The sequence below is a fragment of the Typopeltis vanoorti genome, chromosome 1, assembly GCF_054136105.1.
Source record: "Typopeltis vanoorti isolate ZY-2024b chromosome 1, IOZ_Tvanoo_1.0, whole genome shotgun sequence".
Taxonomy (NCBI): Eukaryota; Metazoa; Arthropoda; class Arachnida; order Uropygi; family Thelyphonidae; genus Typopeltis; species Typopeltis vanoorti.
In genome coordinates, this window is record NC_143549.1 from 160,480,494 (window position 1) to 160,502,906 (window position 22,413).

The 22,413-nt window shown below is 34.1% G+C and overlaps 1 protein-coding gene across 2 annotated transcripts in view; it reads left to right on the plus strand.

Annotated features, from left to right (window-relative positions):
- Positions 1-22,413, plus strand: part of fand (Pre-mRNA-splicing factor SYF1 fand) — a 425,180-nt gene that overhangs the window by 357,483 nt on the left and 45,284 nt on the right. For both annotated transcript variants that reach the window (XM_090399826.1, XM_090399816.1), the window contains one exon: positions 19,715-19,918. In XM_090399826.1, the coding sequence (XP_090255952.1) occupies positions 19,715-19,918 (204 nt within the window). The remainder of the gene's footprint in view (positions 1-19,714; positions 19,919-22,413) is intronic.

Here is a 22,413-nt window from a genome sequence, read left to right on the forward strand (position 1 = left end):
GTTGATAGTACCGATCTTAAACTCTGTTGATACTGAGTTGGGGTGTGTTTTAGGGTTTGTTCCAGTAGCTGACTTTTCGCTGTTCGCCCTGGTTCCCTGGCGAAAATAACGGGGGACTTGTTTAACCAGGCGATGTCCCAGCCAGCATGAAATTTTGTCATGTTGTACCATCGTTTTGTATTTTGGTTTAACCAATAAGAATACAATTTGGTCGGCTAAATCCCAAATTGCCAGCGCATCCTTTTTCGTTCAGTATCCAGGTAGATACCCAACAGGGTGCACCATGAGAAGGTGAGGATTGGACTTTTGATCAGAAGCCCTGGTCGGTTCTCTGCATTCCTTTAAAGGCTATGTGGAGGTCTCCTCTCAGTTATACAGCTTTGACCCTTAAGCAACATTGACATTGAATTCTTAATTGTAATTTTAAGAACTACAGAATCGTATTTCTGCCATTTGTATCAAGATTCAGAGATTTAATTAAAATTAAAGTTAGCCTCCATGTAGGATTGTGGGTGAATGATTAAATGCATCATTTAATGTTTGTCAGAAGTACATCCAAAGAACAGTCTGTTTATTCTAAACTTGCTGTTTTTCCCTTCTTGTGTTTGCTCTAGATTGACTTGCAAGCATATGACAGTATGTTATATACACTGCAGGCTGTTGCCAAAGATGCAAGTTATCCTCAGGTGGGATGAGAGTTGCTATTTTGTGTGGCTTAAAGGTGTTATGAAGGTCATATTTATATAATACCTCTTAACTATCTTTTTTGAATTTTCATAGATATAAGAGATGGGAATAAACTTACTGTGATTTTTGGTTTTATGAAGGAGAGGCATAAAATTTAATTTTTGTGATTAAAAAAATTGTTACTTAGGTAACTGAGTTTTTATAAACTCATTTAGAGATTTGATTGGAGCAAATAGCTTGGGCCTGTTTATTTTAAAAATAGTTTTTGTGGTGAATAACGGTGCCATTATTTTGTAAAGATATTCTAGATGTCTGGAGAAATTACTTTGAAAGATTGCTAAATGAAACAAGCAGTATTTGCAAGATGGTAGAAATCTGGCAGGAATGCAGTCAGAAATATGTATCCATACTTGAAGTAGATGAAATTTTACAAAAAATGCTCAAGTATGGAGGTATAAAAGATTTACAGTTGCTGCAGTGCATAATTCAGAAGGCCTGGGCAGAGTGTTGAATTCCAGATGATTGGAGTACTGCTCTCATGATAACCATCTATAAAAAGGGATATAAAACTGAATGTGAAAATTACAGAGGTATTTCTCTACTGAGTGTTCCTGTAAGATTTATGCACATATACTTCAGAAATGGGTGAGGAAGATTCTGGAAAGGAAATTTGGTGAAGAACAAGCTGGATTTAGGCTAAATAGAGATGGCCAAAGGGATCAGATTTTCACTGTAAGACAAATAGATGAGACATCTTGGGAATATAACAAAGATTGGTATTTAAGTTTAATTCATCAAGGTGTTATATTAAAGGATATGTGGAAAAATCTGATTAACTCATTAAGTTTAGCAGAGAAACATTACGCCAAAAATTATGTAATGCAACTTTGTAACAATGACTGGCTCTTCATGCTTTGTGCGTATCATGTCACGTGAGCCTTCCAATTTTGTCTAACTGTTGTTAACCGTTACTGCATTCCTTTGTTTTTTTTTGCATTTACTAGTAGTTTTTTACCTTCTCGTCTTGACAAAGCTAGTCAGTTACAGCTAGCAAAACTAGTAGACGATTTTGTATATATGTGTATTAAAACCTATGGTCTTGTAATCCAAATAGTTTGTGTTAATGAATAAATTTGTATGGAATAAGAAAGAAATTAGTTTAAACACTAATACAGTATTAATGTTCAATCAGATATGTGACAAGGTTGGTGCATGTTATCTCCAATATTATTCATTGTCTACATGGATCACATTATTGAAGAAAAGTGGTATTAAATCTGATATCAGAATTGTCAATCTTAACTCTTTAATTTATGCAGATGATGTTAAGCAAAATCTTACTTTAAATAATGCAGACATATTGGTCAGCTTTTGACATCATCTCATTGTTTACCAATATTCCCCTAAATGACACCTTAACACTCTTAAAAAATGTTTTTCCTTCTGATATCTTAGAGCTCTTTTCCTTTGCCATCAATTCTGGTTATTTTTCTTGCAAGAACGAAATCTACAAACACATAGAAGGAACTGCCATGGGTTCCCCCTTCTCATCCCTCTTGCCAATTTTTATGGAAAATTTTGGAAAACGAGCCATAGACTCTTCCCCTCTAAAACTTTCTATCTGGCTAAGATATGTAGATGATGTGTTCTCTATTTGGTCTAATGGCCCAGACACATTAGACTCCTTCCTCAATGACCTCAGTAGCCTACATCCAAGAATCCAGTTTACAATGAAAAGGAAAATAACAAGAGTTTGCCCTTCCTGGACACGTTAGTAACACGCCTTCCACGGTAACCTTTCTTTCTCTGTATATAGAAAACCTACTCATACAGGCAGATACATTCACAAACTCTTCCACTATCACCCCTCTCAACAGTGTGGCATTATTAAAATTTTAACCAATAGAGCCCACAATCTTTTTTCCAGTGAAACCGTCCTTTCAACCAAACTCAAACACATACAGAACACCTTCCTTTCCAATAGCTACAGTGATTACAGAATTAAAAAAAAAATAATCAATTCCATCCTCATTCCCCAACCATCTCTTCAGAAATGCTATCACCATACCTTACATCCATGGAATATCAGAAAAAAATAGCCAGGTTGTTAAAAAAGTACAACCTCCATACAGCGTTTAAGCCCCACCATAAACTTATATCCTTATCTGTTCCACCAAAGATCAGCTCCCTCCTCTCTCAGTGCCTGAAATATATAGAGTACCTTGTTCCTGTAAGCTGGCCTTACTTCAGACAGACAGGCAGATCAGTGTTGGATCCTACTTCCTCTTAATCTATACTTTGGATCCGACATGTTTGTCATTACGATGCTCTTAAACAAAAAATAAGTTGCTAGTTGATTTCTAATCCAAATATAGAGAAAATTTATATTTATTGACTGCACCACTCTATATCTAAATTAGTCCAAGAATTAAGGTAAAACCAACTCTCAACTATTTCTCTTTTATGTGTTATTATTATATATACTGGCCAAGTATATTTAACTTATTTAATTCACCCGCTTTGGTTCGAATATTTTATGAATGGTGCAGTAAAAGAGATTCAGGCAAAATACAACTTTAAATCAACAAACAAACATTTAATTTAGGCTTACAATTTATACGCATTAATTTAAATCACTGAATAAGGTATTATAAACATTTGAGCTCATCTGGTAATACAGTCATACAAATTAAGGCAATGGTTAATCTGCTGTCTGAAATACAGTCTTCACAAGGTTTATTTAACCATTTAATAAAGTTCCTTAGTGATCAATTACACTAATATCTCTTAGTTACTAAAGTTTCAAATAAAATAAAAATGCAGTAACACTTCTTCACTCTTAATTCCACACTACAGCTAATCTCCGCAATAGTTACTGTTAATATAGGAATATTCTAGGAAGAAACACACGCATATCTCTGCATAGGAATATCAATAGTTGGATAATTCTTATCGGTAATCTTCCTTGTTCATCTACTTATATACAAACATCTCTTATAACGGTATACACACAAAAACAATTAACAGCACTCATTAAAACAAATCTTCTTAGTAATAACTGAATAAATTAACGGTCGCAATTCACATAGTTAAACATTTTTGCTCAGATCAACACGCTTGTACTACATTTGACATCACTTGACCAATTCAGTATTCTACTAATAATTCTTGAACTAAGGTAACACACTGTAATTCCTTAACTTGAAGTTTTCATGCACAGTTGCCTATTCCTCCGTCATTCAATTAATCTTTTAGGCACTATTATTCTAAACACAGCTATCGTTAAACTCAACCTTGATGCCTCTTATTATTCTCTAGTTATTCCGTGCTATGCTTCAAGTTTCCGTGTGTCCTTGAAAAGTTGGCCCTGAAATTAAATCTCAACTAAAGTACATCTAGTCATTCAGTAGTCACTTAGCTATCTTCCGTTGCTTTATTTGTTATTCTGCAACTCACTAGCTAACCAGCTCCACGACTAACAGACTTTAATTAGCTACTTGAGTGACTCGCTAATATCGCACTCTGATTCCCCGAATCAATCTCTTATTTTCTTTCCTTCCTCCGAATGCCGAATTAGAATATCTTCTCTTTTTTCAGCGTTCCTAGCTTATATATCCCTTCTTCCCACCTAAATTGTTCTCGTGCTCTCTTTAACTAAAATCCTTTTCAGTAAACTTTCAACATTTTTCCCCATGCTCTGTTCCAAACTCGTGCAAGCTATTTAACATACATTTCCATGACAACAAAACAAAATGTAATAAAATTGAGGCATTGCATAATGTTATACCTCTACATACAGAAAAAAAATAAAGAATATTTACACTTCAATTAATATGCAGTTAAAATATTGAATACAAACTCTTATAATATTAACATAGCAATTAATAAAATAAACTTAATAATATTTTAATACAGAGTCTTTTCACTATTAATACATCTCCTTGATTAAATAAATAAATAAACTTAAAGGTAGTTATATGAATATTAATTTACAATCAAGTTATTTACATTAAATAATTACAAGTTTAGCTTATGTGATGGAAGATCATGTTGGATTCTGAAGCAAATATTAATTACTCCAATCTCTATATATTCAGAATCCAACATCAGCAACCATCTGGTTAGAAGAACACAAGTCATACATCTGCAATCATGATTTTGGTCAATCTGGCCTTGCAGACCATGTTTTGGATACAACCCACAGGATCTCCTGGAAAAAAGCTACCATGCTCCACCATAGTAAATTCAAAAAAGAAAGACTGTTTTTTGAATCTGCATCTGCACTTAGGAATCAACCTAATTTAAACAAATACAGTTACATAAAACTTCCCAAAATTTGGGAAACATTAATTATCAGAGATCCCTCTTTACATCCTAGGCCACCTGCAAATGCCCATAGAGGTGCACCACCTAGATAGGACTTTAGTTTCACTCACTTGTTTTACTTATCATTGTATTGTATTTGTGTGTGTTGTTATAAAAAGTTATTTGTAATCCCTGAAGCGTCTCTGTGACTGAGATGAAATATTGGAAGCATTAAAATTAGTTTTAATCCTTTCTGATAATATTCCATTAAACCTCCAACATGAATTCTTCACAGCACTTAATACACAGTTTTTCATATAGTAATGTCATAATATCTTGTATACCCCCCCCCAAAAAAAAAGGGGCTCATTTCAGGAATTTATTGATGTTGATGTACTGCATAAAATTTGCATTTCTATTAAAACTTGCAAATAAAAGAGAAATCTGTAACCAAGGTCAGTAAACAAAAGAAATTGTAAAAAACTAAACAAAGGAAAATTATGAAAAATCACACATTGATGATAGAATGCATACAAATCATAAATTGCAAATAACATGTCCAGAAATCATGTATTAACAACAGAACTGCAAGAAATAGTTGAAGAGCACATTATTATTATTAATATCTGACCTCCATGGAGTCAAAGGACTCATTGTAGGAGGTATCATGCCAATCATAAACCTGTTCACAGTTTCCACACTCTCCAATCAGTCTCTATGCAAAGAACCTGCTTCTCACTCCTTTCCTCACACCCTCCTTATATGGTTTCAATGGATGGCTTGTAGTTTTACTCCTGCCTCCCTCTACTTTATGAAATATCTTCTCCACATTTAGCTGATAATTAACCCTCACCAGCTTATGCCTCAATCCTGTTCAGTCTTCTATTCACAAGGCTCTGTAAGTTGCATTCTCTCAATTTCTCATCATATCTGACATTCCATAGACCTGACACTAATTTAGTAAACCTTCTCTGGACCTTTTTCAATTCATCCTCACCCCCCCCCCCTTGGAAAGCAGGTGACCAAATCTGTGCATACTAGTCCATATGTAACATGATCAAAATCTTATAGGGTACCATAATCTCTTAGTTTCTGAATGTCAACATCTTCTATGAGATGTTCTTATAATTTCATCAATGTAATCCCTAAACTTGAAGTGATGATGGACAGTCTCTGTCCATCATCACTCCCAGATCTTTATCTCTTTCCCCTTCAAAATTTCTCCATTAATTGTATACTCTACACCCCAACCTTACCTACCAAATTTCAAAGTCAGTCCCAGTGACATTAATGTACAAGTTAAATAATAATGGTCCCAAGAGATCCCTGTAGCACTCCACTAGTGACCTTTCTTTTTGTGATACCACTCCTTTATATACAACCTACTGATACCTGTTCGACACTAATCAGCTATCCAACTTACCAGTCACTTTATCTAATCTCATCTGTTTCCATTTAGCTACTTGCTTGTCATATGACAGTCTAGCAAAGGCTTTTGAAAAATCCAAGTACACCACTACATATGCATCTCCTTTATCAAGTGAATTTTGTCACCTTACATAAGCAGATTGCTGAAATATGACCCCTCTCCCCTTAACAAACCCATGTGGACGAACACTGCTACTGCTATTAACAACCTAGTTCTGAATCCTAGTCCTCGCCAACTTTTTTTTTTTTTTTTAAGTGGAACAATTTTATCCCACCTTCCATTCCTTTGGGAGACTCATCCTGTTACAAGACTTGTTTAATAGTGAATGGTGCCATTAATTCCATAGGGCATTCCCTGTGAAATGCTCTATGGAATTACTAGGATGCGATATGCTATCAAATCCTATTGCCTTGTTAACATCAAGTTTACTCGATTCCTTATATACTTCCTGCTCATTCATCATTATCAGTCCCTCCTCATCCTCCAATACCCTCTACACTACATCTTCTGTCTTTGCGTGAATGAATATACTGATAAACCGATCATTGAATAATTCAACTATATCCTCCTCATTGGTTACCAATCTGCCAGGGTCATCAACTAGCATCATCCTTCCATAATCATTTTTCCTTCTACTTGCCACATATTGAAAGAATTACTAGGATTTTTCTTAACTTGATTGGTAATTTCTTCTCATACTGCACTTTTGCTGCCTTTACCAACTACCTTCCTGGCCTGCTCTTTGTGTGCTTCATGCAACTGAGCATTACCAACCTCCTCCACAGTGCCTTCTTCCAGATTTCACACTTAATCTCTTCACTCATTCATTTTGCTCCTACCTTGTTTAGCCTTTCATCTTTGGAATACACTCAGACTTTACTGCTGTTTAATAACTTATCAATGCCCATGTAGCATCTGTCTCCTTCCCACTCAACTCCTCTTTCCATGATATAGTTCCCAGCTATCTTCTAAGCTTTCATAATCACCAGTCTTGTAGTTCCACATAAATGTATATCCCTTCTTTATAGAAGGGCTATACCTGCTGTATGCAAATACAGCTCAGTACTACCTCTATCTACTCTGGATGAATAAACTCAGATGTTTGAGGTAGAGATTCTAAGTTAATAGTTCTTGTTAAACCTGCTGTGTACTGCACACTTTTTCATCTTGTAACAAGATTTGTGCTCTTTTGGCTATGTTTGTTAACTATTATGTTCATAGTTATCACGGAATCCCAATAGTAACATGACTAGCCAGAGAGCATAATTACTCTGTAACCTGTGTTCATTTTTTTCTGGCTTCACGTAGCAGTTCCATGAAATTTTAATGGTTTATACTAAATTCTTTATTTTTCTTACATAATTTGTGTGTAGTCATTTAAGCATGTCTATGAATTCTGTTAGTGTCAATCAAGATTAGTTGTTAGTCAAGATAGTTAATGCAAAATTGAATGATTACTTGTAACTGCTTTCCACACAGCCAGAAAGGAGAAATCTATTTTTGCTTTATTAGGTGTTGATTCAATATTTCCAAGTGAAGTTCAAATTATAATTCCTAACTCTTGGTTTTAAAGATATTCTTAATTATTTAGTAACAGCCATTGAGAAATGCCAGATTACTTATGGCTTGGCTAAGGATCATAGTGTCATTGTTAGCATGCAAGAATGCATTAGCAGAGCTAATCTTAGGTGGTGTGGTCACTTAAACAGAATGCGAAAGGAAAGGTTAACAAAACAGGTGCTTGCTTGCTTGCTTCCTAGATGGCAGGAAAGAGACCCAGAGAAAGATCAAGGTCTAGGTGGATTGATTCAGTCAGAAGTGCCTTAGAAGAACAAAATTTAGATATATGACAATATTGGAATGATGATAAGTAATTGACTAATTTGGAGGAAAATTGTTGATTGAAGATTAATAATAATGTAAACTTAATCATGTTCTGCTACTATAGTAGCAAAATATGATACAATGTACCCCCCCCCCTGCAGTAAGTTGATCATCCTGATGCCCAGACATGAGCAACCTATTAAAATTTATTGTGCTCACTTCATCTAATAGCCATAGATCTGCCAATTTGTCCATAGCAATTAGGGATGCAAGTATATAGTATTCTCTGTACCTGAGTGACTAGGAATGGCATTTGTTCATTAAAATATTTCAAGTAAAGATGAAACTTATGGGATAAAAGCTACATGAGCTGTCAATTCATACTAGCTGACCAGACTGTTTGCAGTATTGCTTAAGTTGCACACTCTTGCTATGATGACACAACATAATCAAATATCATGCCGGCTGGAGAATCATCCAGTTCTATTAGGCCCTTGCCATTTTCATCAGAACCAGGAAGAGCAATAAAAAGGAGGTTATTGGAACAGTCTGCAACTTTACAAAATTCAACATAGATATCATCAACAATGAGAATCATTAATGGGAAAAGAGTAGGATATAGCAGAGAAATTAAAGAAGCAGCATGCTGACATAACTGGTATTATCAAGATGAAGAAGACTAAATTATGTAAGGTACTTCTATGCAGTAACCATAACATAGTATATTCATACAATAATAATCAGGGAGAAGCAGCAGCTGTAGTATTCCACACTAAACAAAAATCTAAGTTTTTTGTTTAGTGTGGGGAAGGTACTAGTGGTAAAGAAATATAGGAATTTTTCAAGTTATTATTATTAGATAGGAAGTTGACACAAAGGAAATCATGGTGGAAAAATTAAATGGCAGAGTAGAAAATGAATCCCTACTTCCCAACATATAGAAATGCTTTGGGAAAATTGCAGGGAAGATGTAGCTATTAACAGTGGTAAGTATAGTACGCACACACACACACTTTGTAGAGCTTCGCTTGGCTTGGTGCTAAGAATAGCCGATTCATGCTGAAGGGGAGAAAGAAATGAAGGAAGTAAAGATTGGTCGCCAACACGCGAAATTACGTGCTTTATAGATAAAATTTTCCAACTGTTCTATAAGCAAAATAGTTAGCACTTTAAAAACTAGAATCATTATAAAAGAGAAGTTAATTTTCTGACGTGTAATAATAAACAACTCATCCCAGAAGATGGATTGATTACTCTACTATCGGAATGGATTCTCCTTTTTGTGACATGCGCAGAAGTGTCGAAGGGTCTCAAATCTGTGGGTGTACTTTACTAGCTAGATTTCTGTTCAGGTTGTGGGCTAGTCATTATTACTAATGCCATTTTGTAATATAAAAATGCACATAATCTTACATCGATATTAATATATGACAAATGAGAAAAGTTTTGAAAGTTTTTTCACATGGTTATGTTATAAATTAAAGATATGATTCCATATTCATCTTTTTTCATATTTTGAAAAAATTAAGCAAATTCAGTGGAATAACTACTAATGCTAACAAAACAAAATTAAAAGTTTTTAGAAATCAGGATCTTAGATGCATTCCATCTAACAGACAAGCTTAGGTGTTGAATGTTATTCATAACTTATTTTAACGGTATTAACAATACCAGGCGAACCATTTCATACAAATAAAAAAAAAGATGATTATTAATTGGCTTCTATATCACTGAATTTCAAATCAGCATCATCAGAGCACAAAGCAGCATGTATACGTGACAATGAATAAGTGAAACAATTCAAATTGTAATGGCAAAAAATCTCAAGTCCTGATTTAGTGCCCTTTAATGGTGTAAAAAAAAAAATTACGGCTATGTAGGAGTCAGTCTCTTACATAGCTGTAAGTTATGTAGGATACCAAGAAGTTAAAAAGAAATTTCTTCAACATTAGGGAACGCCAAATCAGGACTTGAGATATTTTGTCCACGAAAGTTATGAATAGAGGCATTCATTTTGGACTAATCCTTATGAGAGAACCCCTTCACTATACTTGGAATTTCCTACTCCATTTACCTAATATTAACAGTTCATAAACTGACATACAAAAACATTGAAACCTCGCATGTCTGGAAAATATGGCCACTTTCCTTTTCTTTGAAAGCCATGGTACTTAAAACCATAATTTTCCCTGCTCAGTTGTACATAATAAATATTACAGACATTACAGAAAACTGAAGAAAAGCAGTTATATAGTAAAAATCTTTGCAGTTTTTTTGGTCCAGCTGATACCAGGAACTTAGAAAGCAATTTCTTCAACTATCAAAGAAGCATTTGGGCTTCCAGTTTTAAAATTCTGTTATTTAAGCAATACAGCTTCAAATATCCATAAAATGTTGGACATATCACACATGTGCAGACCATCTCCTGTATTACCTGGGTTTTCATCTTTCCCTATTTGGAGTGAATGATTATAAAGATCCAAAAGCTGAAATTGTTCCTTAATACTACAACATTTTTTCCATTAATAAAAGTAAAATTTGGTATAAAGAAATCTTTAACCTCTTTCATCACACACTTCCACAGTTGGGTTATGACAATAGACTTTGTTTCATAACTTTTTGAAGTTCCAAGGATACTCTAACAGGAGGCATCTTGCTTTGAAAATTGCATATGGTTGCCTTCCAGTAAATTCCATTAAATGGAGATACATTTGGAGATCTCATCTGTGACTTCTGATACTGATGGAAACAGTAGATCATGCTTTCTTGCCCTGCTTATTTGAACAGAGTATGTAGTGGTTGGGCATTTCATTATTTACAGCAGAACAGTTTTTTTTTTCAGTAATCCCTACCTGCCAGCAGTGGGAAGAGAATTTTGATTTTTATAATTAATGAGTTAAAACGCTATCTGTGGAAAGTTAGGAAGAAACATGGATTTGAAACCCAGCAATATGGCATACAAATATTTGACGATATTGTATTGTATTGTGGAAATTTCATTATTCAGTCAGACAATTTTTGTATTTAGAAAGAAGGATTATAGGAGATACTAAATTTTTTGTCTAGGTGGTGTAGACTACCCACATTATGTAATAATATTCACCTGTGGAAGATAAAATTCTGTCTGTTGTTGCTATGAAAGGTTTTTTAAATGGTTCCATCCTCTTAATTCAATGTGGTCTTATGGTCAATTACAGGGATTACTGGAGAGCAATCCCAGGCAAAAAAGGCCAACTCAAGGTGGTTAACTCAAATAAGGCTAACCTCCTGAGTATCAGTCATCTTTGTGCTTTAGTTTCAATTTATTTTTTGGTTGTGCAGCTGTATGAGACTGGTGAAAAAGAAAAATAAATAACCTTTGGCTATATGATGATATAAAAGAGCGGAGGCCTTTCTCTCTCTCTCTCTCCTTCTATGTCTTGTTTCTGCTTATACTATCAGGCTCTCTTGAATCCCCTATACCAGTGGTGTCCAACCCATCGATCGTGGAGCAATTTTTGGTCGATCTCTTGTGTCGACCTCCTTGCTTACAAATTTAATTAAAACTGAAAACATAATATTTTATTTATCATCATTTTGTATTATTTTTAATTCGCTTTAAGTGTATTGCTATTGTTTATTTATTTTTCGTTAAAATTGTCAAATCTGTAATTTTCTTATAAGTCCAGGTAAATTAATTAATTTGGATCAGTGGAAGTCAAACAGCGAGCCGAGTGAATACGATTATAAGCAAAGTGTAAAAACTCGATTGTAGCTTAAGTATTAAATATTCCAAAGCACATTACATAGATTTTTTACTTAGGTTAAGTCCCATGTGAATATTGTAAAAAAATAAACTTTGTTCGTCTCAGTATAGTTTGTATTAAATGTTTTTGTAAATAACTCTTTTGAAGCTAACTGTATATACTGTTTTAATAAGAATATGTTAGTGTTAAAAACAAAGGCAATGTTTTTGTCGCCAAAGCTGTACATGGTGGCATTAGAAAGATTGTTATTGAAACTTGTATGTATGAGAAAGGCTTGCAGGCTCTAACTGTAAACATCTCCAAAGTCAGTCAGAAAGAGTTCAAACAACTTTCCGATGGCCGGCAACTTACAATCAAAAGAAAGTGGAGGAGAACAAAGGTGTGCTGAACTTGAAACTTAAGATGAAAGACTCATACCAATTCTTTGGGAATTGCCAAACTTCATGCGAGGTCTCAGAGGAGGCCTAATAAAAAGGGACTGAAAGAAGCAGAAGGGGTCCCGGTTCCAGAATTGTTGTTAGAGAGGAGGCTGCCGAGTCCAGAGTCGCCGTCAGAGAGACTGCCCAGATCCACATTGCTTGAGAGAGGATTTAGCCGCTTCCAGAAAGGAGCGTCTGAGTTCGAGACATTACTAGAGAGAGACTACTTCTAGGCAGCAGACAAGGTTTCAAATTGCCAAAAGGAAAAGTTCCAATTGTCAGAGAAAAGTTTCCAGGCCAGGTTAATGTCAGACATTCACCAGTGTGTTGCGTTTTCATTACAGTTTGATGAATCAAATGACTTCACTGATATTGCTCAGTTAATGGTATTTATTCACATGATATTTCAAGATTAGTAAAGAAGAACTTTTGAAAATTATACCATTATTGAGAAGGAATAGGGGCGAAGACATTTTTTCAGCATTTGATGAATTTGTGAAACAACACAAACTTCTGCTTTTTAAGCTTGTGTCTATTACTACTGATGGTGCTCCTGCAATGATAGGTAATAAATCAGGCTTCATTTCATTATGTAAAAACAAATATCCAGATTTTTTAACGTACCACTGTATTATTCACCAACCAGTACTGTGTAGTAAAAGATTAAACACAAAAGATGTTTTGGATATTACATTTAAAATTTTAAATTCTGTTCGAGGAAAAGCCCTGCAATGGTGGTTATTTAAATTACAGGCAGATGATGATAGGGAACTTCTGTTGTACAATAATGTTCGCTGGCTCAGCAGAAGTCAATTTTTAGAAAGATTTCTTGTATTTATTAACGATATAAGAAATTTTCTTGATGAAAAAGAAGATATTTATCCACAATTGAGTGATAAAAGATGGTTGTTACACTTATCATTTTTAGCAGATTTCTGTACAAAATTAAGCAATTTAAATTTAGAATTATAAGGTAGAGATAAAAATTTAATTGGCATGTTAAGTTCAATAAAAACTTTCCAACAATACTTACTTTTATTAAAGAAAAATATAAATGACCGTGAATTTAGATATCTCCCATATTTATTAAATTTTATGAACAAAATCAAGAAATGCTTCGCTATGATTTAAAAGAATTTATTCGTGAAATAGAATTAGTCGAGGAAGAAATAAATTCAAGATTTAAAGATTTTAATAAAACTGAAATGATTTATCTTTTATCAATAATCCGTTTCAAGAAAACTTGAACATCACAGTAATTTCAAATAAAATTAGTGGGCTGTTTGATATAAACCAAGCTTAAGTAGAACTTCAGATAATAAACATTCAGAATAGTTTACATTTAAAATCAATAAACAATGAAGTCATTTGAAAGAATGCACGTGAAAAATTCCCAATATTAACTAATATTGTGCGAAAAATTCTGTCGTGTTTCGGATCAACATACTTGTCAGAATCCACTTTTTCAAATATGACCGTCATAAAAAATCAATTAAGAAACCAAATTACAAATTATCATTTGGATGATTGTCTGCGATTGGCCACTCTTCATAGTCAACTTGACTATGAAAATATTGCAAGGTTCAAACAATGCCAAATTTCACATTAACTTTTTTTTTTTTAATCAACCAGCATTTCCTGTAACTTGTAGTTTAATCAATGTGTTGTTTTTTCAAACAACAGATTGATTAACTAACTTTGGTTTTCCAAAATAGAGAAATAAATATTTTATTCCAATTTTTTTTTTTTTTTTTTTTGTGTTGTTGTTGTATTAAAATATTTGTTGTATTATCATCATCATCAAATTCCTGACATATACCCTCACGGGGTGTACAGGATATGACAGTACTAAAAGTTGTATTAAAATAATTAAAAGTGATAAATAAAGTTTTAAATACATAAATAAAGTTTTTAGTTGTTTATTTATTTGTGTGTAATCAGATATCTGGTTGGGGGAATGTGATCTATATAAGAGAGTAGATCGCCGAATAACTTTTTATAGAAAAGTAGCTCGCGTAATAAAAAAGGTTGAACACCAACTACTTTAGGCCTTTGATGAACAAACACTCCTTTACTTTATTCACTTCAATAATGCTCAAAACCAGTTGAGGATAGTGCCCCTTTCCATAATGCATAGCATTATAAATGCCCCAAAAGATGTGTGCTTTGCATTATAGGATACTAAGGACAATTGATATGAAATCATTAGCCTTTTTATACAAGTAGCCCAGTTGTGAAGTTGCTTTTCAAAACTTTGTTTGTTTACACTTGGAAAAGATTAAACCAAGAATATAATTTCTTGCCATCTTGAATTTTAAGAAAATCTTTGTTGATTTTCTTACTGTTGATAGTAATAGTTTCAGACTAGTTTGGCTTACAAGAGTGCATAGGATTCAAACTAGGAAGAGATCAGCATTTTAAATAGGAAAATAGGAACATTTTACTAAAAATTAAAGGCTAAGAGTATATTGTAATATATTACAATATTAATATTATTAATATTGCAATATATATTATTGTAATATTTATTGTAATTATCTCCAATAATATTATTATATTATTGGAGAAAAGTTAACAAGTTGGAAAACGATAATCAAATCTTAGAGATCCAGTGATAATATTTACAGGGAAGCATGTAGTATGGTTGTGTGCAGAGGTAGAAATTGAAGTTCATGGCAGAGTGAAGAATTTAAAGAGATGCTTATTTGAAAAAAACAAAACAAAATAATATTAAAAGTTCTTAGCTTGGAAGTCAGCATGTGTCCTGAGAGAATACAATCAAAAATATAAGAAAACTGAGTGTAAAGATAGTCCAACACAATCATGGAAAGTTAATAGAAGATAAATATCATTATGGCAAAATGTTCTGGAGGCTACTGAAAAAGCTTAGAAATTGAGGAATAAACATTAGAAAAGGTGATGTAGAAAACCGAAGATAAGGATTTTCCTGAAATCTTGTGTCGTTGCTTTGAAAATTGTTCAGTTAAACAAGCAACAACGGAACATTGGTAGACAATATCCAAGAGGAATGCAAACATAAGTGAATTTCAATATTGAGGTAGAAAAAGTTATTAGTAATTTGAAATGTGAAAGGCAGCTTGCATTATATTATGTAAGACTATCCATTCATCAGCTCATTAGACATCATCAAATGGTTGCCCGGTAATGTTCCACACCAGTCCTCACAAGGTGGTCCTCTCTTATGCCGTTCTGGTGACATCAACTCTGAAGTTCAGCCACTCCAGACACACCATTCATCTCGTTGAAAGTCTACCCCTTCCTCTTTTTCCAGGAACTGTTTTACTGGTTTGAGAAGTCCTCATTCTATCCTTTCAAGGCTCCTTAATCTTTTCTAGCACCCATGCCTTTCAGTATATGATATCCTCAGTGGCCTTCTCTAACACCACATCTCAAATGCCAACTATTCTTTTCTTATCAGACTTCTTTAGGTTCCAAGTATCATATCCAAAAGTTGCTGCTTAAAAAAACAGCTGCATCCAGAATCCTCAGATCGATCAGATTTTAGACAAGTCTCTGAATGTTGTTTTAGCCATTCATAGTCTTCTTCTGATGTCTTTGAATAACAATTTTTTACATTCATAATGGATCGTGGATATTTGAACCTTGCTGTTCAAATGCTGATTTGTACACTTCAGTGCTGACTTCCTCAAGAATTGAGGAAGTCAGCATTGACGTATACATTTCTCAGGAGCATTCCTCTATATTTCCTTTGTGAACCATAAATGACCAGAATTATATATGACTAGAAATGATTTAATATGCCATTATAAAAATTTTACATCTGCTGACCTGCATAATTCATTGGCAATGCCAGTTATTCTGATTCTCAGTGATTGGTATTGTTGTCATGTGCCATCCAGTTGTTTTCAACTCTTGGTGATTCTGTGTGCAAAGGCTCTCCATCCCACTCAGCCTCTTGTCCTTTCTTTCAGCAATTGTAAGTTCAAGTTGGTAAGTTCTTTTATGTTGTCCATCCAACTCTTTTGTGGTCTTCCTCTTCTTCTCATTCTCTCCCAACATAACTGCCTTTTCCAGTGATTTATCAGCTCACACAATATGTCCAAAATACACCAATTTCTCTTTAGTGATCATTGCCTCCAAGGAGCATTCTGTCTTTATACTCTATAAAATCTTCTTATTGGTCATTCTTGCAGTCCATGGGATTCTTAATTGTCTCCTCCACACCCATTAAATACCTTGCTTGCTTTCTTCTTAATAAATCAGATTTCATATCCATTCATCACTACTGGAAATATCGTAATTTTTGTCAGGTTTAACACGGTTTTTTCCCCATGACTATCCTTTTCATTTCATCTTCACATTTACCAATGATTGGTATCATCATCATCAGTTGCATCAGTCTTGGGACCAGTCGCTTAGCAGCAATTTCCTTCATTCCATTTTGTCATTGCCTTTCTTCTTAATCTCTTGGAAGCCTCAGGCCCATGCTTTCTTTGACTTGGTCAACAAAGCTTTTCCTTGGTGTGCCTCTTCTTCTTTTCCCCACCATTTTGCCTTCAGTTATTCTTTTCACAAGTCCATCATGCCGAAGTATATGTCCATACCACATCCCTTCTAATTTTGATTGATCTGATTAGACTTCTTGTTTCACTTCTCTCTCTCAGGACTTGTTCAATTGATTTTTTTCCCTGCCCATTTTATTCTGTTCATGCAACACCAGTATCATATTTCAAAAGCCTTCAATCTTCTTATGTCTTCTCTGCCTAGAATCCAGGTTTCACATCCATACAGTGTGATGCCCCATATTTTCATCTTAGAGAATTGGGCTTTTGTGTTGTTTATTCTTGATCTTATGTCCTCTCTTGTTCTGCCATCTTCTGTCATTAGGTTTCCTAAGTATTTAAAGCTTTTTACTTGTTTTATTTGTTTCTCATTGACTGTATTCTCTATATTGATAGGGGTTTTGCCTGTAACAAGGATTTTAGTCTTATCTTAGTCTTAGTGATTGGTATACAGGCTTATAATATGTCTATAAAAAATAAATAAATAAAACAGAATGCACAAAACCATAGAAGAATTTACCTTCTGAGTTTTCTAGAAAAAATTTGTGTAAGCATACTTGAAGAGGTTAAGAATTGTGAAGAAAGTGTTATTCATGGTCTAGGCTTTTTATAGAGGAAACTGGTTTTATGAAAAATCAGGTATCTATGATAATGGTATATGCTTTCGTTGCAATTATTTCTGTAGATCACATTATGGAAGAAAGTGTAGTCGACTCTCAGTATAACACACAGGGTTATAGCATATTCATTCACTGTAATAACAAACCTCCCCCCTCCCCCAGCAAAATGCCGTGCTTTAGGAAATTTACTCTAGCAAGCTATCCATTGTAACATGTGCAGATTCATATGCTGGAAGTTTGCTCTGGTGGGAATCAAATCCAGCATTAAACCTGGTATCAAAATCAAGAGGTCCTGAATTTAGAGATTATAATATTCGAATAATTATTCTCATAAATGTTCATTTTATTTAGGAGGATTTTCATTGGTGAACTTAAAAACGTAACCCAACCTACAGATTCCCAAAAATTGGCTAGAGACCATGATATGAGAATTCTTAGGAAAATTAAGGCAAATGAATAGATGGCATCTGAATGATAAATTCCATTAAAAGTGAAAATATTAGAAAGGAACTTATTATCATTAGTATTCAGGAATGGGTGATCAGAGCCAATCTAAGAAGGTATGATTATGATTACTTCAATAGAATAAGAGAGATGGCAAAAAAAAAAAAATAAAAAGTTAATAATAAGAATTAAGTATAGTTTCTGGGAAATTCCCATGCTACTCCTCTTAAACACTATTAATATAATTAACGGCTATTTTAGCCTGTTTATGTTTAGGAGTGTCCCTTATATTTAATACATTGGCTAACATAACTCAAAAAGGGGTATATATATATATTTTAGGGCATTATGGGCTAGTATAGAAGACAATTATGGCAGAATAGAAAATGTGGAAAAATTTTGTACATACCTTGTTTTTGGTTTAAAGATGCCTTCTAAATCCACGCTCTTGCTGAAATGTTGTATGTAAACGGTGGGGGGAGGGAAGAGGGAAAGAACATGGGGATGTGCTTGAGACACGGGAAATAAGTTTGGAAACCCGGGTTATTATTAATAATATATATATAAATATATATATATATAATTTTCTTGTGGGGAGAGGGAGGGAGAGGGGAGAAAACGAAGGGGAAGGGTATCCTTATGTGGAAACTGGGGCAAGGGTGTACAGGGTGTGGACCGTTTCGGTCATCGTTGGAACTTTGTGGTAATGACTGTAGGGCTATGTCAAGGCTGCAAGTTGCATCTGCCAAATTTGGGCATTTGCCAAATTGACAAAGCCATAATCATTGACAAACAAGAAAACGAAACAATGCTTAGAATATCTGAAACTATTGCCATAAAATGTGATGGAAATTCTATCAACGTCCACCGCCCCTACCTAATTTCCGAATGTTGGACGTTCCAAAACTTACAAATTAAGCCACGCCTCAGGCCATTTAGCGACAACAAATGCCCGAATTTGGCAGATGCAACTTGCAGCCTTGACATAGCCCTACAGTCATTCCCACAAAGTTCCGACGATGGTTAGACAATGACTGAAATGGTCTACACCCCGTAAACCCTTGCCCCAGTTTCCACATAAGGATACCCTTCCCCTTCGTTCCCCCCCTCTCCCCACAACAAAATAATATATATATATATTATTAATAGTAACCCGGGTTTCCAAACTTATTTCCCGTGTCTCAAGCACGTCCCCATGTTCTTCTCCCCCCCCCCCCGTTTACATACAACCTTTCAGCAAGAGCATGGATTTAGAAGGCATCTTTAAGCCAAAAACAAGGTATGTACAAAATTTTTCCACATTTTCTATTCTGCCATAATTGCCTTCTATACTCACCCATAATGCCCTAAAATATATAATAGACCCCTTTTTGAGTTATGTTAGCCAATGTATTAAATATAAGGAACACTCCTAAACAAAAACAGGCTAAAATAGCCGTTAATTATAATAATAAGAATTAAGTTTACACTGTCGATAGGAGTCTAGTAATAATGCAAACTTAATTATGCAGGATACTATTATAGTATTCTATACACCCGATTGAGGGAAATTGCCAAGAAGTGATGATGGGTGGAGGACTTAGAAAAATAAAGCCCGTAATTTATTTTTCTATGTTGTTGATGTTGTTTTTTCCTCATATTTTTTCTTCTTAAGATGATTTATTATATATTATAGTACACATTTTATCATTTTCAGATGTTTAACATTTATATTAAAAAAGCTGCAGAAATTTATGGTGTCACTTATACACGAGAAATATATGAAAAAGCCATCGAACTGCTACCTGATGATAAAGCCAGAGAAATGTGTCTTAGATTTGCTGATTTGGAATGTAAACTTGGAGAGATAGATAGAGCCAGAGCTATCTATGCCCATTGTACTCAGATGTGTGATCCTAGGGTAAGAACTTTTTAGATTAATCTTTCTGGGCTTTCGCATTTTCTAAGTATAATTCTATTTTTTTAATATGCGATTCATCTTATTTAGTAAACATATCTTGGCTCTAGGCAAAAAAAAAATCAGAAAACATGCTTGATTTAAGCTTTTATTATTGCAAGTATTTTGGTGTATTATCTAAATTTTCAGTTTAATGTCAAGACTAATAATGAGAGACAATTAATTTCAAATGGATACATGATCCTAGGTAGCATATATGGCATTACACCTAGCTTATGTTTTCACTTCATAACTCATTTATAGAGCTAAACACGTTATGCACTGATAATATTTTAGTCCAGTTATGTAATGCCTGATATGCCTTAGCATTATCTCGTTCTTGGTATTCTTTAATCACTACTGCAGAAATCTCTATAGTGGATGAAATATTACTACTGATGTTCAGAATTTAAGGGTAGTCCTAAACATTGTTTAGGAGCACCTCAAAATTAACAGATGACCTGCGAAGGAAGCTAAGCTGGAGTGTAGATGAAAGTTATAGAAGAATTATGTAGTTTCTCTTGAAATAATGAACAGTTCCGTTTGATACATTATGCAGTAAAACTTGTTCTAGTTAAATGTTTTGAACATGAAAGAGACAAAAATCTTTTTTGTGCTAAAGGAAAGAAAAGAAGAAAAAAGTACTTTAAAATGATCTTTGTGTTCCAAAGAAATAGAAAAAGGGAACTGTGAAAGGAGATATTTATTTTACTTAAAAAAAGTGCATGCGAAATTTTTTTTTTTTTGTTTCCAGAAAAAAAAAAAAAAAAATGTATCAGGTGTGTTCAAAAAAAGACCGAACTTTTTAAAAAGTGTGCCAACCAGCACAGAGCATACTGCAGTTACTGAGTGCACCTAGTGACAGGTTTTGACAACAAACTGCCATTTGCACCATTCTGGTATAAGCATTATTCATCGAGTTACATCTGCTGAACTGAGCATGTGCATAAGCTGTTTGTCGGATTAGTGACAAAGTGACAATGAAACAGCTTGAAGAACAACGTATCTGTTTGTGTGTGTGCGCGAAATTTTGCTGTAAACTTGGTAAAAATGGAGACATGGCTATGATGCTGAAACCAAGATCATCGCAGTGGGTGGGGAAAGGGTCTCCTCGACCAAAAAGAAAAGCACAGGTAAGTCAATCAAAGATCAAGGTTATGTTGGTTGAAACATTGGGAATGGTGATAAACTATAACACTTTTTATGAATGTTAGTCAAGTGAGTTTTAATTTATCATCCTACTAGTTTCACCGATTTTTGCTATCGGCATCTTTAGGGATACAATTGGTAAGCGATATGAAGGTAACAGACTAGGTTTTAACTGACATTTTTAATTCAAACAAAATTAGTATTGTGCGAGACAATGCGCGTGTCTCGGGAACATGATTTATTTGTTACGAGACATAATGTAATTGCCGTGAAAGTTCATTTCTTTGATCTAATTTAGTGATCAAATTAAAGTTTTCCAAATTTCTAGAAGCTTCAAAATCAGACAGAAGGAGCACATATGCTATGTTAGAAACAACAGACAAGATATTTCAGGCCTTTCTTCCCACTTTGCCTCTACCAATCTTATTGAGTGGGATAAGAGTCATATGCCCTATATAGAAGAGAACTACCATTCCAGAACCTGCAAGGAGGCTGCTATGGTCGCCCGTTTAACAGGAAACCTAAATAAGAATCAAGGTCTAATCCTACTGGAAATTTGGAAAACTTTAATTAGATCACTAAACATCAAAGAAATGAACTTTCACGCCAATTACATTATGTCTCGTAACAAATAAATCATGTTCCCGAGACACGCGCATTGTCTCGCACAATACTAATTTTGTATGAATTACAACTGTCAGTTAAAACCTAGTCTGTTACCTTCATATCGTTTACCAATTGTATCCCTGAAGATGCCAATAGCAAAAATCGGTGAAACTAGTAGGATGATAAATTAAAACTCACTTGACTAACATTCATAAAAAGTGTTATTGCCAGTAGAGGGGACAGTGCTTAAAATGTTGTAAAATGAGCAATAAAATCTTTATAGCAAAAGTTTAGTCTTTTTTCTTCTTTTTGAACACACCTTGCATTTCAACAGCTACTGTTGAGAGAAGAAACTGGGATAAGTTTGCAGTTAACTACTTTTGTTTGGCTCAAATCCTGTGATCTTGAAGAAAAAAAAATCTTGTGTGATGTTGACAATCATTATCACAGTTTCTGTGATAATGAACATAAACATCACAAGATTTCTGTGATAAAGTTTGTGGACCCTTTTCTCTTTTGAATATAAGTTTCAGTTATAATGCAGATTTGTATATTGCACTTGTGAAATATAAACATTTGACACATACACACTGCTGTATCCATGCAATACAAAAAGTTACACTAATATTATTTTTTTGTAAATAAAGGTATTAATTTTCAATTTCCTTTTCTCTCACTTAGTCTCGTTTATTAAGTTAACTTAT